The sequence below is a fragment of the Oncorhynchus mykiss genome, chromosome 16, assembly GCF_013265735.2.
Source record: "Oncorhynchus mykiss isolate Arlee chromosome 16, USDA_OmykA_1.1, whole genome shotgun sequence".
Lineage (NCBI taxonomy): Eukaryota > Metazoa > Chordata > Actinopteri > Salmoniformes > Salmonidae > Oncorhynchus > Oncorhynchus mykiss.
Genome location: NC_048580.1, coordinates 26,963,172 through 26,978,654, shown reverse-complemented (window position 1 = coordinate 26,978,654; position 15,483 = coordinate 26,963,172). Strand labels below are relative to the sequence as shown.

At 41.9% G+C, this 15,483-nt stretch overlaps 1 protein-coding gene across 1 annotated transcript in view; it reads left to right on the top strand.

The window, feature by feature from the left end:
- Positions 1-15,483, top strand: part of pth3r (parathyroid hormone 3 receptor) — a 57,618-nt gene that overhangs the window by 15,364 nt on the left and 26,771 nt on the right. The window contains exon 2 of the mRNA XM_036946628.1: positions 15,271-15,376. Within this exon, the coding sequence (XP_036802523.1) occupies positions 15,271-15,376 (106 nt within the window). The remainder of the gene's footprint in view (positions 1-15,270; positions 15,377-15,483) is intronic.

Here is a 15,483-nt window from a genome sequence, read left to right as displayed (position 1 = left end):
GCATCGGTTGTCATGTATAGAGCCACCATCTGGCCTTCTGGCTAAGATACAGGTGATTATTGCAGATTTATTTTGGGATAAATACTATTGGGTTTGACAAAGTTTTTTGTATTTGTCAAAAGAGGAGGGAGGACAAGGTCTTGTATATCTTGCTAGTAGGGCTGCTGCTTTCCGGTTTAAGTTTATTCAAAGGTTGCTTTATGGTCCGGAACATGTGGTTTGGAGAGGGGTGGCAGGTGTTGTATTACAGCAGCTCGGGGTATTAGGTTTAAATAAGACTTTATTTTTGGTTGATAGTAGACATATTTCTAGGGAGGGATTACCTCCATTTTACAGAGGCATTGTTAAGGTTTGGAGCATAATGAAGGTGTCCAGATGCACTCCAGCAGAGTGTATGGGGCAAGACTGGATTGTACAACTGCAGCTGTTCCACATTTCTCCAAGATTCTGGTGAAGGGCAAAATCATCACTCCAAAACAGTTGATGGTCATGGCTGGGCCCACCTTAATGGATGGAGGATGAGTGGCTGAAGATTTGGGGTTGAGGTTAAAAAGGATTACCAGACAACTGCTGGGAAGTTACAGGTAGGCTTTGTCAGTAGAAGAGTGGTTCATGCTTAATAGTCACAAGAAGAAGGTACAAGATGAAAACGTCCCATTTCCAAAACTAGGGATTACACCCAACATCCCAGAGTCAGAAAGAAATGTGTTATTATTAGATTTGAGAGGGTTGGAAGAAGTGGGTTTGGATGAGGTGAATGGGATATACTTATATCAAGGTTTTGAATAAAGATAAATTGAAGAATTGAAAAGAAAACTCCTTGGAGGGTAAAACTGGACATTGGTGACAAGGTAAAGCCAGCATGGAGAGTATTGTACAAGCCACCATTGCAAAAGGGCACTGGTGGCATGCAATGGGGGGTTTTGCATGGCATCATTGCAGTTCATGCTTTTGTGTCTGTTATTAATTCAGATTTTGGAGATGGATGTCTATTTTGTAACATAAGACAAAACAATTTTCACTGTTTTATGGAGTGTTATAGGATAGTCTCTATTTGAAATACTGGAGTCTTTGTTTACAGCTGTAGGGGAGATTTTCAATAACACTGTTTTAACTAGGCAAGTCAGTTAAGAACAAATTCTTATTTTCAATGACGGCCTAGGAACAGTGGGTTCCCCCTGTTCAGGGGCAGAACGACAGATTTGTACCTTGTCAGCTCGGGGATGTGAACTTGCAACCTTCCGGTTACTAGTCCAACGTGGTTAGACTGTCACAATTCATTTTTTGGACAAGCTAAGATGAGTTGTAAACAAAATAGACACAGGATATTGGCAGGATGTAAGACGTGTTTTGAAAGGATTGCCAGAATAAAAGTGGATTTTGAGATCTTCTCGGCTGTAAAAGATCTCCCATTGTTTGAGGAGAAGTGGGCTTACGAAGGAGCAGTTTGTTTTGTGTAGGAGGGAAAACTATTTTTTGTTGAGGAAATGAGTTGTGTATATATATATATATATTTTTAGGAATGACAACTTTGTTGTTTATTTTCTAAAAAGGCACAGTGTGCCATTATTTGTGTTAATAATTCAGTATAAAATCAAATGTATTATAAAAACTCAACAAAAAACACTCAATTCAATGGGGCTTTTTTGGCATAGGAAATATGTTTACATTGCCATAGCAAGTGCAATAAACAATAAACAAAGGTGAAAAGACAAAACAACATCAACGAAAAACTATTAGAATTTAACAGTAAATATTGCTCTCAAAAAGGTTTCATAAAGATATAGACATTTCAAGTGTTATATTATCAGCTACAGAGCATTTGGAAAGTAGTCAGACCCTTGACTTTTTCCACATTTTGTTACGTTACAGAGTAACAAAAAAAGTTTTTTTTTACATAAGTATTCAGACCCATTACTCAGTACTTTGTTGAAGCACCTTTGGCAGTGATGACAATCTTCTTGGGTATGAAGCTACAAGCTTGGCACACCTGTATTTGAGGAATTTCTCCCATTTTTCTCTGTAGATCCTCTCAAGCTCTGTCAGATTGGATGGGGAGCGTCGCTGCACAGCTATTTTCAGGTCTCTCCAGAGATGTTCGATCTGGTTCAAGTCTGGGCTCTGGCTGAGCCACTCAAGGACATTCAGAGACTTGTCCCGAAGCCTCTCCTGCATCGTCTTGGCTGTGTGCTTAGGGTCATTGTCCTGTTGAAAGGTGAACCTTCGCCTCAGTACGAGGTTCTGAGCACTCTGGAGCAGATTTTCATCAAGGATCTCTGTTTTTTTTGCTCCGTTGATCTTTTCCTCGATCCTGACTAGTCTCTCAGTCCCTGCCGCTGAAAAACATCCCAACAGCATGATGCTGCCACCACCACCATGCTTCACCGCAGGGATGGTGCCTGGTTTCCTCCAGACGTGACACTTGGTATTTAGGCAAATAGTTCAATCTTCGTTTCATCAGATCAGAGAATCCTGTTTCTCATGGCCAGAGTCCTTTAGGTGCTGTTTCGCATTCTCATTGCGGGCTGTCATGTGCCTTTTACTGAGGAGTGGTTTCCATCTGGCCACTCTACCATAAAGGTCTGATTGGTGGAGTACTGCAGAGAAGGTTCTCCCATCTCCACAGAGGAACTCTGGAGCACTGTCAGAGTGACCATCAGATTCTGGCCCTTCTCCCCCGATTGCTCAGTTTGGCCATGCAGACAGCTCTAGGAAGAGTCTTCGTGGTTCCAAACTTCTTGCATTTAGGAATGATGTAGGCCACTATAGACAGGTGTGTGCCTTTTCATGTCCAATCAATTGAATTTTCCACAGGTGGTCTCCAATCAAGTTGAAGAAACATCAACAAGGATGATCAATGGAAACAGGATGCACCTGAGCTCAATTTTGAGTCTCATAACACAGGGTCTGAATACTTATGTAAATAAGATATTTCTGTATTTATTTTAATTTTTGTATGTGCAAAAATGTCTAAAAAAACATTTTTGCATTGTCATATGTTACGGGGTATTATTTGTAGATTGATTAGAAATGTTTTTTTGTAGTTTAATCAATTTTAGAATAAGGCTGTAACATAACAAAATGTGGAAAAAGGGAAGGGGTCTGAATACTTTCCGAATAGACTGTATATCTCTCTCTGTCAATAACTCTCTCTTGCTCTCTCTCTGATGGCTAGTATAGCTAGTCTTTGCTAGCTGACTAGCTGCTAGTTTTGCTGTGTGGTTGTGAAATGTACCGGGCTCACAAAGCGTCTTTGTTTTGCGCTTGCCCATCACTCGCAAGGCAAGGGCCCTGAGGACAAGGCACCCAGGAGCCACAGAAAAAAAAGGGTTCAAGAGGGATCGACACATACTGCACCCCAGTACAACTATTTCACAACACCTGGAGGCAGCACATCAGCTCCTCGGGAGCATGGCTCTAAAGTGCGATATAAACCACATATGGAAACAGGAAGTTTTGGTACAATTTTATAAATGCCGACAGATAATTTGTTCATTCGACATGGTGTGATCTTTTTGAGTCTGTAAAATGTATCGCGCGAGAAATGGTGGTAGAAATAATTTTATGCGCAAATACTGATAGGGTGAGTATTGGTAAAGTGGGACACTTTCTGAAAATGTGCTTTCCGGAACACCTTACAGAATCATCCCATTGACTCCCATCATGATACCATTCTAAACAGTTTTGGAACTCTACTACACTATACAAAAGAAAGAGAAATTAAACACAGGATGAATGACTCTTCTTCAAACACAAATTGTCCTTTTCAGTTGATACTGGTAAATTGGGACACCTTGATTGACAAAGTGGGACACTTAATTCTTTATTGTAAAGAAGGATAAATTAATGAGTATGAGTAATTTCAATATTGAAATTATTAACTTCAATTATAATTACAAATTAAATGTATTAAAACGTTTAGGTATTTTTGTGGAACATTAAGAATGATCAATTATTATTATCATCATCATACTTGATTATAATTATATGATGTAGCCTATATGTAATTGTATAGCCTATAAATAAAATCAAATTAACTTCATCTAGGCCTATCAGCTCAACACTCTCAACACTACACTCTAGTGGACCTCGCCCCTCAACAATTTCAATGACTGTTTAATTGTCACCAGAGTTGAATACAGCAAACTATAATATTTTTGTCATCATATACCTATGAATATACTGTAGCTTGCTATGATTTTCTACGTTGGTTTGATCCTATTTAGAAAATGGATTTCTGTTAAGAAAACATGTATTTCACAATCCTCAGGAGAAGAAAAAAATCTGCATTAAAATGGCCTAGAGGAGAGTCCCAGTTTAACAGTAACAGGGTGTCCCAGTTTGACAGTAGGCGATTGGCCACTGGAACACAGTCAAAATGTCAGTGTTCTAAAAAGGTGAAAGTAGTAAGCAAACCATTTAGAGTAATTATTTTACAATTACATCCCATTACAAAATACATGTATGCTATAATGAAACTTTGAATATCCTTATTTTTTTTTTAATATAAACCTACATTATTTTCCTCAGAACCCTATGTCATTTTACTTATCATTATGCCTCTAGAGACATGTGTTATTACACGGGATGCCACGCCCACAATGATGACTTCATAACGTTTGAACCCATTTTTTATCATCACATACTTCACTAACACACAGGCATACATTTTTTGGGTATGTTATTGTACACAATTGAATATATCCATTACAAAGCTTAAGTATCCCACTTTACCAATACTCCCCCTAATAACTAAGTACACTTGGAGTCACGTGATATGGTGTGTGGTCCTCCCACTATGACTCGGGAAACCATGCAATTTAAGGCTAAAGATGAAGTAAATTATGAGGAACTCCACAGGGTGTTTGTTGCAAGCTATGAGCTTCATGCTCCTTTCCAATAAATATCAAGGGTCTTATTCTGGTGACATGATGATTGATGCTTGACTGTTGTTTGACAAATACAAATATTCCTTCTCTTATCCATAATCTCATCATGTAAACTAGAGCTTCTTAGGGATGCAGCGCAGATTTTAGAGAAACAACAAATGTCGGTACATCTTATATTGGCTGAAAGCTTAAATTCTTGTTAATATAACTGCACTGTCCAATTTACAGTAGCTATTACTGCGAGAAAAAAATGCCATGCTATTGTTTAAGGAGAGCTTCTAACAACAAAACACATTTTTCCACTTGATAGGTTTGATAAATTTACCTCTGAAGATGAAATGTGTACTTACATTCTGAAATCTTGCTCTGATTTATCATCCAAAGGGTCCCAGAGATAAGATGAGTCATTTTATTAGATACCTTTTTCATATCCTAAAAAGGTCCATATAGCATGCACAACAGATTTTGTATTTCCACTGATTCAATTTGCAAAGAAAGGAATCTGTGAAAATCTAACCCTAAACATTGTTTCAACCAGTCAAATCATGTCTGTATGTATTTCTCAGAGATCCTAGAACGTAACCAGACTTCACTATATCATTATACATATTTGGTCATAGAGTGACGCCATCATGGCACGCCGATGACGCAGGCAGTATTCACTTAAACGACTCTAACTTTGTCAAATAAGCACCAATCGGGGTCAAACAAAGCAAGCTAGATAGCCAAGGGAAGGGCTTTACTTTATTTGATATATGCAGATTTGAGAATATTTGCATGAAAATCTGTTGACAGTTGGATGGAAAACTAGCTAATATTTTGCTGTGAGACCAGGAGTTTTATTTTTGGAGCACTGTGTAACTATGAAAAAAATCTCTCAGATAATACTTGATGCAGGCTAATGATAAGGCTTTGCTGTGCCATTGTTTCCAAGTGCCTTAGTGAAACACGATTTGTGCAGATTCATTAGCGTCATGAACCACGTTTCCTTTCACAGTTTCTATGTGAGTAAAGTTTCACCGTATATAAAAAAATCGTCATGATAGCTAGGATGAAAACAGGAAATTTCTGTACAATTTTTTAAATGCCGACAGAATTTTTTGTTCAACACGGTGGGATCATATTGTGTTGGTAAAATTCATGTAAGAAATGCCGGTAGAAACTCTAATGCGCAAATATTGATATAATAACCATCATATCAAAGTCAACTTGGAGTCACGCGGTGATATGGTGTGTGTGGTCCTTCTACTATGACTCGGGAAACCATGCAGTTTATTAGGATGAACTTCACAGGGTGGTGAAAGTACACGGCGATCTCGATGCAACTTTCCAATAAATATCTAGGATCTTGATGATCAATGCATGACTGATCGATGCTCTTAGGCTATTCATAATGATCTCATCATTTAGACTGGCCTACGCACAGCCTACCCGCACTGTATCAGCAAGCTGTTGGCTACAGCACATGTGCAAGACCATAAGTAGGGACATTTGGTATTTAACACAAAGGTTTCTGTGACAAAACTATCAGTAGAGTTGAAAATGTGATAGAAACACGTTGAACTTCATCGCACATTTTTATCCACAGCGGGTCCGTTCGGTGGAAACATCATTGGTGGGGAAATGCACATATTTTCTTTATGCATTTAAAAACCATATTTGCACGAATCTGTCGCCAATTGGATGGAAACCTAGCTACGGTTGCACCGTTACTACGGTGAAAATGACTTGCTTCTAACCCAACCAGGTCAAAAGATCTGCCCCATATTACTGGTGCCACATTTCTATCTTCCAGGACGCATTTGACACTACACCAATCACACATAAACAACAAAATACTGCCCTGGTTACCCCTATCCCACTGCACTAGCCAACCTCGTCCTCCCCAGACCTCAGCAACCTTTGCACACAGGAAACAACCTTTAAGAGGAACGAAGAAAACGAGAACAGAAGGGAACGGACAGGAGAAACAGAACAGGACAATGCCAAACACAAAATAAACTGTAGTCAGTCACGTGGACATTCAGGAACAGGGCACACAAGAGAGCATGTCAGCAAAGACATTATCAGTCCCCCTGATGTGCCGCACATCGAGATGGAATGCTTGTAAGAATAAAGACCACAATATGTACTACACCCAACCCGACATAAACCTTGAAGTGCTGTAGCGCCCATATGAGTGCTAGCGCTTCTTTTTCCATCACTGAATAGTTCAACTGATAATGGTTAAACTTTTTGGAAAATAAACGAACAGGCCTCTGAACACCAGACACCTCTGCTTGCAGCAAGACTGCACCTGCTCCCACATGACTCACATTCACCTGCAAGGCGATTTACAAATCCACGTGAGGAGCAGCCAGCACCGGAGTTGAGGTAAGCAACCTCTTTGCATCCTCAAAAGCCTGTTGACAGAAAGGAGACCAGACGTAAATCGCCTTGACTGATTTACTGAAAGCTAAGGGAGCGAACACAGTAGAGAAGTCCCTACAGAAACTACAGTAATAACCAATCATTCCCAAGAAACGCATCAGTTCCTTTTTGGTAGTCAGCGGTGAAAAGCATCAATAGCTATCACCTTAGCCCAAACAGGATGCAGTTCACCCTGCCCAACCAACTTACCAAGATTTATAACGGTCACCTGAGCAAACTCACATTTAGTCAGATTGATAGTAAGGCGACCCGCAGCCAGGCGGTCGAACAAGGCTTGAATACGGGACAGAAGCTCCTCCCAAGTATCTGCATATACCACTACATCATCCAGATAAACAGAGCACCCAACCAGACCGGAGACTACCCTATTCATAAGTCGCTGAAAAGGGGTAGGTGCATTACGCAGGTCAAAACTCATAACTGAATATGAGTACAGACCGGAGGGTGTAATAAAGGCAGAGATTTGCCCTACTCGTCTATGGCATCTGCCAATAGTCCTTTAACGGGTCAAATTTGCTCACAAACTTTGCTGCGCCGACCTGATCAACGCAGTCCTCCATCCGAGGAAGAGGAAATTAATCTGGTTTAGTGATACTTTACCTTACGGTAGACCATACAACATCTGTGTGTCCCATCCAGTTTACTGATCAAGATACAGGGAGAAGCCCAACTGGAGAAAGAAGGCTCTGCTATATCACTATACGGCATGTACCCAATCTCAGCATCCAGACAACGCCATCTCTCTGAAGAAACTCTATAGAACCACTGACGATATCGTGTTCTATTAAGTTTGTAGGTGGATCAGAAAACAAAACTGGAAAACCCTGAATCAGACCGACCATCTCGTCTGGCCTATCAGCAGGTAGATGAGTGAGAAGGCTATCCAAACATCCAGTGTCTCTGAATTTTTCAATCTACCCTGCAGTACGCAATCATCAGGACCAGGAACATCCTCCTCATCATGTAAGGACCTAGCATGACAAGAACCCAACGAAATAACGGTACCGGACTGAAACCCGTGAACGGACTGAAACCAGTGAACGGACTGAAACCCGTGCTCTCCTGTGAAGCCTCCCTGGCGGCTAACAATAACCAAGGCAACCCCTCCTCCCAATCCTTATTGATCTCCGTACAATAAGCTCTCAACAAAGACTTAAGTGTTTAATGGAAACGTTCCAGCTCTCCTTGACTCTGCGCGTGATAGGCGCTAGCCAAATTGTGTTTAATATGGAGCTGTTGGAGAACCTGACCAAACAGATTAGAGGTGAAATTAGATCCTTGGTCACTCTGAATGACCTTAGGGATTCCAAACAGTGAGAAACTGGGTCAAAGCTTTTGGCACAGACTTAGTCGTGATAGACCGGAGAGGATAGGCAGCAGGAAACCTAGTGGTCTGACACATCAGCGTGAACAGGTAACTACTACCATTCTTAGAGCGAGGCAGAGGACCAACAGTCAATAATCAGATACTCAAAAGGTTGGCTGAGTACGGGAACGGCTTAATAGCTTTATTAGGTTTACCAGTTAATTGACAGGTGTGACAGGTTTTGATAAACTCAGAAACATCCCAAAAGAAAGGGCCTAGAATGCGATTCATGCCCAGATGTCCAGCAACATCGTTGTGGGAAGTTTTCAGCAACAACTCACAAACCTTAAATGGTACAACAACCTAACTAATAGCCTCCCCCACAAAACAACTACCTTGAGACACCCACTTTCTCATCAGGACATCATCCTGGAGAAAATAGCCATGGGCGACATCTCCCAACTGTTCCAGAGGTACAATTTGGTCACACAACTCTTCTAATGTGGGGTCAGCCCGTTGCTTCTTGATTAGATTGGAGCGGGGTACAGAACTGGATAACAGGGAAAGTAGTGACATATTTCTTTGTGCCATCATCGTTAGCCAGAGCAGTGACCAGGTCGCCACGCTTCATGGAACGCGTCACACGAACATGCAGAGAACACATCACCAGTTCAGAATCCAACATCAGTTTATGCAATGGAACTGACAGTGTTCAAACCTATTCCCCTAATTAAAACACTATTCCCCGAATCAGTCTCAGCAGAGAAGGGTAACACAGACAAACACTAACAACTCAGAGGCACCTGTGTCTTTCAGGATCTTCACTGGCACAAAGTTGTTACTTCCTAAGATTGACACAAAACCCTCCATAATGAAAGGTAAATAATCTGGTTCAATATGGACTTTCACATGCCCCCGGGCATGACACAGAGTGAACTGATGTGGGACAGGCGCTGCTAGCACCATAGGCTTAGGTTTAATGTAAGCGTGAGTCCTGAATTTAGCCTTAGTAATTTTTCCAATGACCTGAACCCTAACAGTAGTAACACTCTTGACCAAAATCAGCTTTACCATGCGAGCCAGGCTCCACCCTAGTTGAATGAAACTCTGCCAGTGAACCAGAGTGTCTCGGTGGGCGAGGCACAAATCTCTCTGAAACCCCCACTCATTCCGAATACGGGACTCTGCAAAGACGCTTTTCTGTGTCAAAACATACTCGTCAGCCACGATCAGGGATTGTGTCCTTAAATTGCTCTAGCATAATCAGATCACCTGGATAACCGCAGAGGCGGAACACCAGCGATTAAACTGAAGATAACTCTTGCGCAAACTCAACATGAGTCTGTTTGTCTGTCCTTTCTAAAGTTCTAAATCATTGGCGGTAAGCCTCAGGAACCAATTTGTAAATCTGTAACACAGCCGATATACTGATAGAATTTAGGGAGTCTTGTTTTCAGATTAGCCTTGTTAAAATTCCCAGCTACAATGAATGCAGCCTCAGGATATGTGGTTTCCAGTTTACATAGAGTCAAATAAAGTTTGTTCAGGGCAGTCTATATGTCTTCTTGGGGGGGAATATATGCGGCTGGGATTATAATCGAAGAGAATTCTCTTGGTAGATAATGCGGTCGACATTTGATTGTGAGGAATTCTAAGTCAGGTGAACAGAAGGTTATGATCACACCACGTCTCGTTAATCATAAGGCATACACCTCGCCCCTCTTCTTACCAGAAAGATGCTTGTTTCTGTCGGCGCGATGCGTGAAGAAACCAACTGGCTGTACCGACTCCGATAGCGTCTTTCGAGTGAGCCATGTTTCCGTGAAGCAAAGAACGGTACAGTCTCTTATGTCTCTCTGGAATGCTACCCTTGCTCGGATATCATCAACCTTGTTGTCAAGAGACTGGACATTGGCGAGTGGTATGCTCGGGAGCGGTGCGTGATGTGCCCGTCTCTGGAACCTGACCAGAAGACCGCTTCGTCTGCCCCTTTTATGGCGACCTTGTTTTGGTTCGCTGGCTGGGATCCGATCCATTGTCCTGGGTGGTGGGCAAAACAGAGGATCCACTTCGGGAAAGTTGTATTCCTGGTCGTAATGATGGTGAGTTGACGTTGCTCTTATATCCTGTAGTTCCTCCCAACTGTATGTAATGGAACCCCAGGTAATCTTAGGTTTTAATGTAGGAAAGAACACATAAAAAAAAAATACTGCATAGTTTTCTAGGAACGCGAAGCGAGGCGGCCATCTCTGTCGGCGCTCTTCCCCTCTGTCGGCGCTCTTCCCCTCTGTCGGCGCTCTTCCCCTCTGTCGGCGCTCTTCCCCTCTGTCGGCGCTCTTCCCCTCTGTCGGTGCTCTTCTCCTCTGCGAGCCCACCAGACCAGACCACAACAAGAGAAACACCAATCACACTGGGCACCACAGGAGAGAGATACAGTGCCTTGCGAAAGTATTCGGCCCCCTTGAACTTTGCGACCTTTTGCCACATTTCAGGCTTCAAACATAAAGATATAAAACTGTATTTTTTTGTGAAGAATCAACAACAAGTGGGACACAATCATGAAGTGGAACGACATTTATTGGATATTTCAAACTTTTTTAACAAATCAAAAACTGAAAAATTGGGCGTGCAAAATTATTCAGCCCCCTTCAGTTAATACTTTGTAGCGCCACCTTTTGCTGCGATTACAGCTGTAAGTCGCTTGGGGTATGTCTCTATCAGTTTTGCACATCGAGAGACTGACATTTTTTCCCATTCCTCCTTGCAAAACAGCTCGAGCTCAGTGAGGTTGGATGGAGAGCATTTGTGAACAGCAGTTTTCAGTTCTTTCCACAGATTCTCGATTGGATTCAGGTCTGGACTTTGACTTGGCCATTCTAACACCTGGATATGTTTATTTTTGAACCATTCCATTGTAGATTTTGCTTTATGTTTTGGATCATTGTCTTGTTGGAAGACAAATCTCCGTCCCAGTCTCAGGTCTTTTGCAGACTCCCTCAGGTTTTCTTCCAGAATGGTCCTGTATTTGGCTCCATCCATCTTCCCATCAATTTTAACCATCTTCCCTGTCCCTGCTGAAGAAAAGCAGGCCCAAACCATGATGCTGCCACCACCATGTTTGACAGTGGGGATGGTGTGTTCAGCTGTGTTGCTTTTACGCCAAACATAACGTTTTGCATTGTTGCCAAAAAGTTCAATTTTGGTTTCATCTGACCAGAGCACCTTCTTCCACATGTTTGGTGTGTCTCCCAGGTGGCTTGTGGCAAACTTTAACTGACACTTTTTATGGATATCTTTAAGAAATGGCTTTCTTCTTGCCACTCTTCCATAAAGGCCAGATTTGTGCAATATACGACTGATTGTTGTCCTATGGACAGAGTCTCCCACCTCAGCTGCAGATCTCTGCAGTTCATCCAGAGTGATCATGGGCCTCTTGGCTGCATCTCTGATCAGTCTTCTCCTTGTATGAGCTGAACGTTTAGAGGGACGGCCAGGTCTTAGTAGATTTGCAGTGGTCTGATACTCCTTCCATTTCAATATTATCGCTTGCACAGTGCTCCTTGGGATGTTTAAAGCTTGGGAAATATTTTTGTATCCAAATCCGGCTTTAAACTTCTTCACAACAGTATCTCGGACCTGCCTGGTGTGTTCCTTGTTCTTCAGGATGCTCTCTGCGCTTTTAACGGACCTCTGAGACTATCACAGTGCAGGTGCATTTACACGGAGACTTGATTACACACAGGTGGATTGTATTTATCATCATTAGTCATTTAGGTCAACATTGGATCATTCAGAGATCCTCACTGAACTTCTGGAGAGAGTTTGCTGCACTGAAAGTAAAGGGGCTGAATAATTTTGCACGCCCAATTTTTCAGTTTTTGATTTGTTTAAAAAGTTTGAAATATCCAATAGATGTCGTTCCACTTCATGATTGTGTCCCACTTGTTGTTGATTCTTCACAAAAAATACAGTTTTATATATTTTATGTTTGAAGCCTGAAATGTGGCAAAAGGTCGCAAAGTTCAAGGGGGCCGAATACTTTCGCAAGGCACTGTATATAAGGAGCTTCCCCAAATCCTACAATAACTCAACCCTAACCTTCGTGCGGATTTGCGGTGGGCAATTAGGCGCTGTAGCCCTCTGGCAAGGAAAATCCCCCCAGCATGCTGGCAGATTCCCCCAAGCCACGGATGTGCCCCCGAGACAACTGCTCAGTCCACAGACACCACACAAAAATAACGAAATAACCATGCCAAACGTATTCCAAAGTGAAACACGTCGCTAAGCCTAACGGGGAAAAGAAAGGCTATATAGGTCCAGGTAGCAAATGACACTGCAATACCCAATGAGGTACACAGCAGATTGCACTCACCTCAGACTGATGTCCCAACAGCGAGTAGAGCAAAAGTTGCCAGCCTGGGCAGGGGCCTGGAAACTAACCAGTGTTCCTCTTTCCAATGCAGCACACAACCAACTATCCACCACAGTGGTAAGTTTACCAAACAAACAAAGGCAACCAACACTGGGCCTAACAAATATTACAACTCAAAAAAGATGCACACAAAGCACCTACAGAGTTTATCGAACAATAACATTTTCTCCAAAACAAAATACTCATATCAGTTAGCCTAATGACACTTGTATTGGTCCTACTGGAATACTTTTACAGGCAACACATTGATGACATCACCGAACAACCAAAATCACTGGTAACTCTAAGGCACTATACCAAAACATTTATAAGACTATGCAGTGAATACCAACCAAAGCACATCCCAATTAGCATTAGCCCATCATAATGCAACAAAGTACTCTACGCCAAAATGTCTAGGAACCTAAGTGTATGCAAGCTTCCGACTTCAACTGTATATACAATCAACAATGGTGTCAGTAGTGTCAGTGAGTGGCTGCACAGACAGACAAGCCACAATTGATTCTATATACATTTAAAAAATATATATATATAATAATGCCACAACCAAAATCCAACAGCTTGTCTGCATGGAGAGAGTCCCCTCCATGAATGGGGAAAGGTGAATTTATCCCTGGACACACTCGGCCCAGATGTGCCCCATTTCGCTGACGAGCCTTCCGGCTCGACCCACCGACACTCCACTAAGGAAAACAAGAACAAAGAGAAAGAATTCGGCAGACAGAGAGGGAGGGTCGTCACAGGACCTATAGATAGCTTTAGCAAGAACCCAAATGCTGAATGTATTTTTTTGGATCCCCATTAGATTTTACTATAACATTGGCTGGTCAATTATCATGGGCAAGTCATATTGACAAAATTGTTTTGAAGTTGGGGTGGGGGTATGTCTGTTATAAAAAGATGTCATGCATGTTTTACACAAAAATCAACTGGACTAGTTATTCACGCTCTGGATTTGTCCCATATTGATTACTGTCCGGTAATATGGTCAACTGCAGAAAATAAAGATCTGCACGCCTTTCCCTTAACTGCACATAGTTGAGGGTTGACGAGAGGTTAACTTCTAGTTTTTATGAGAAATATCACTGTGCTGAAAATGCCAGATTGTCTGCATAGTCAAATAACATTCAGCTCAGACACCCATACAGACTTCACAAGACATACCACCAGGGGTTTCTTCACAGTCCCCAAGTCCAAAACAATTTCACAGCAATGCACAGTTTTATACAGAACCATGATCACATGGAACTCCCTTCCATCTGCAATTGCTCAAGCAAACAGCAAAACTAGCCTTTAAAAAACAGACAAGAGAAACAATTCATGGAAACGGTGGGGACTGTGAGGGGACACACACGTGAACACAGGCACACCCAGACACTAACACACACATTTTGTTGTGCTGTATTGTTTGCATAATTTTTTTAGTTGCATTGTTTGTATCTAGCTATATATTTGACATTTGTGTGACTTTCCTTGTTTATCAGTTTATCAGTGTTTTGTTTCTTGTTGTTTTGTGTTTTGTGTTTTTGTGGACTCCGGGCAGAGTAGCTGCTGCTTCTGCAAAAGCCAATGGGGATCCAAATAAACAATCACAACAGCTGCTCTTCCAGGAGTCCAAAAGATTTGGATTAGATTGTTTTCTGATTGGTTAAAGGTGATCTAATCACTGACAAATGAGTTTTGAACAATGCCGCTCTTTACAGGCACATACGGTTTTAATGAAAAGATGGCCATACTGAATCAGTGAAATAAAACAACTGTGAAACAGAGCGATTCAGTTTGGATTCCCAGGCTTGGTTTGAGGGGTTAATTGTCCCTCAGATTTCATTGGTGAAGGTCTTGGACATGCGGGCATGATCAGACAAAGGGTAAGGTAAGAAGAAGATAGACCTTAGACTTCACACCTGAAGGATAAAACAAATGTCGCACTGTCTGCACACACACTCCTACTTGTTAAACAAACACGACATAATGCAATGATTCATGAACACGACATGACAACTGTCATTCGAGAGCCACATCATTTGAGACAAACAACTTTTTAATGTCATGTCACACACAGCGGTGGACAGTCTGACCATTTACTGGTTGATACCGCTGGCTGCTAGCCAACTGTCTCGCCTAAATCATGGCATGTGTCACGTTGGTGTCAAGTCATCAGTCCTGACCTGGTAATATGATCTTCTTCTTCTTCTCCTGTCCTTCTACCATAGATAGACTCTGATGATGTCATCACACGAGACGAGCAGATTTACCTCCTGATTGGTCCCCGTGCCAAGTGTGAGAGGATAATCCATTCCCAGCTGGCCATAGTCAAAGGTGTGTTAACTACTTCAACCACATCGCAAGTCATAGGACAGTGTTTCCCAAACCTAGGTATACTTCTAGAATACATCAAATACATGGAACGTCTGGTTGTATTGGAG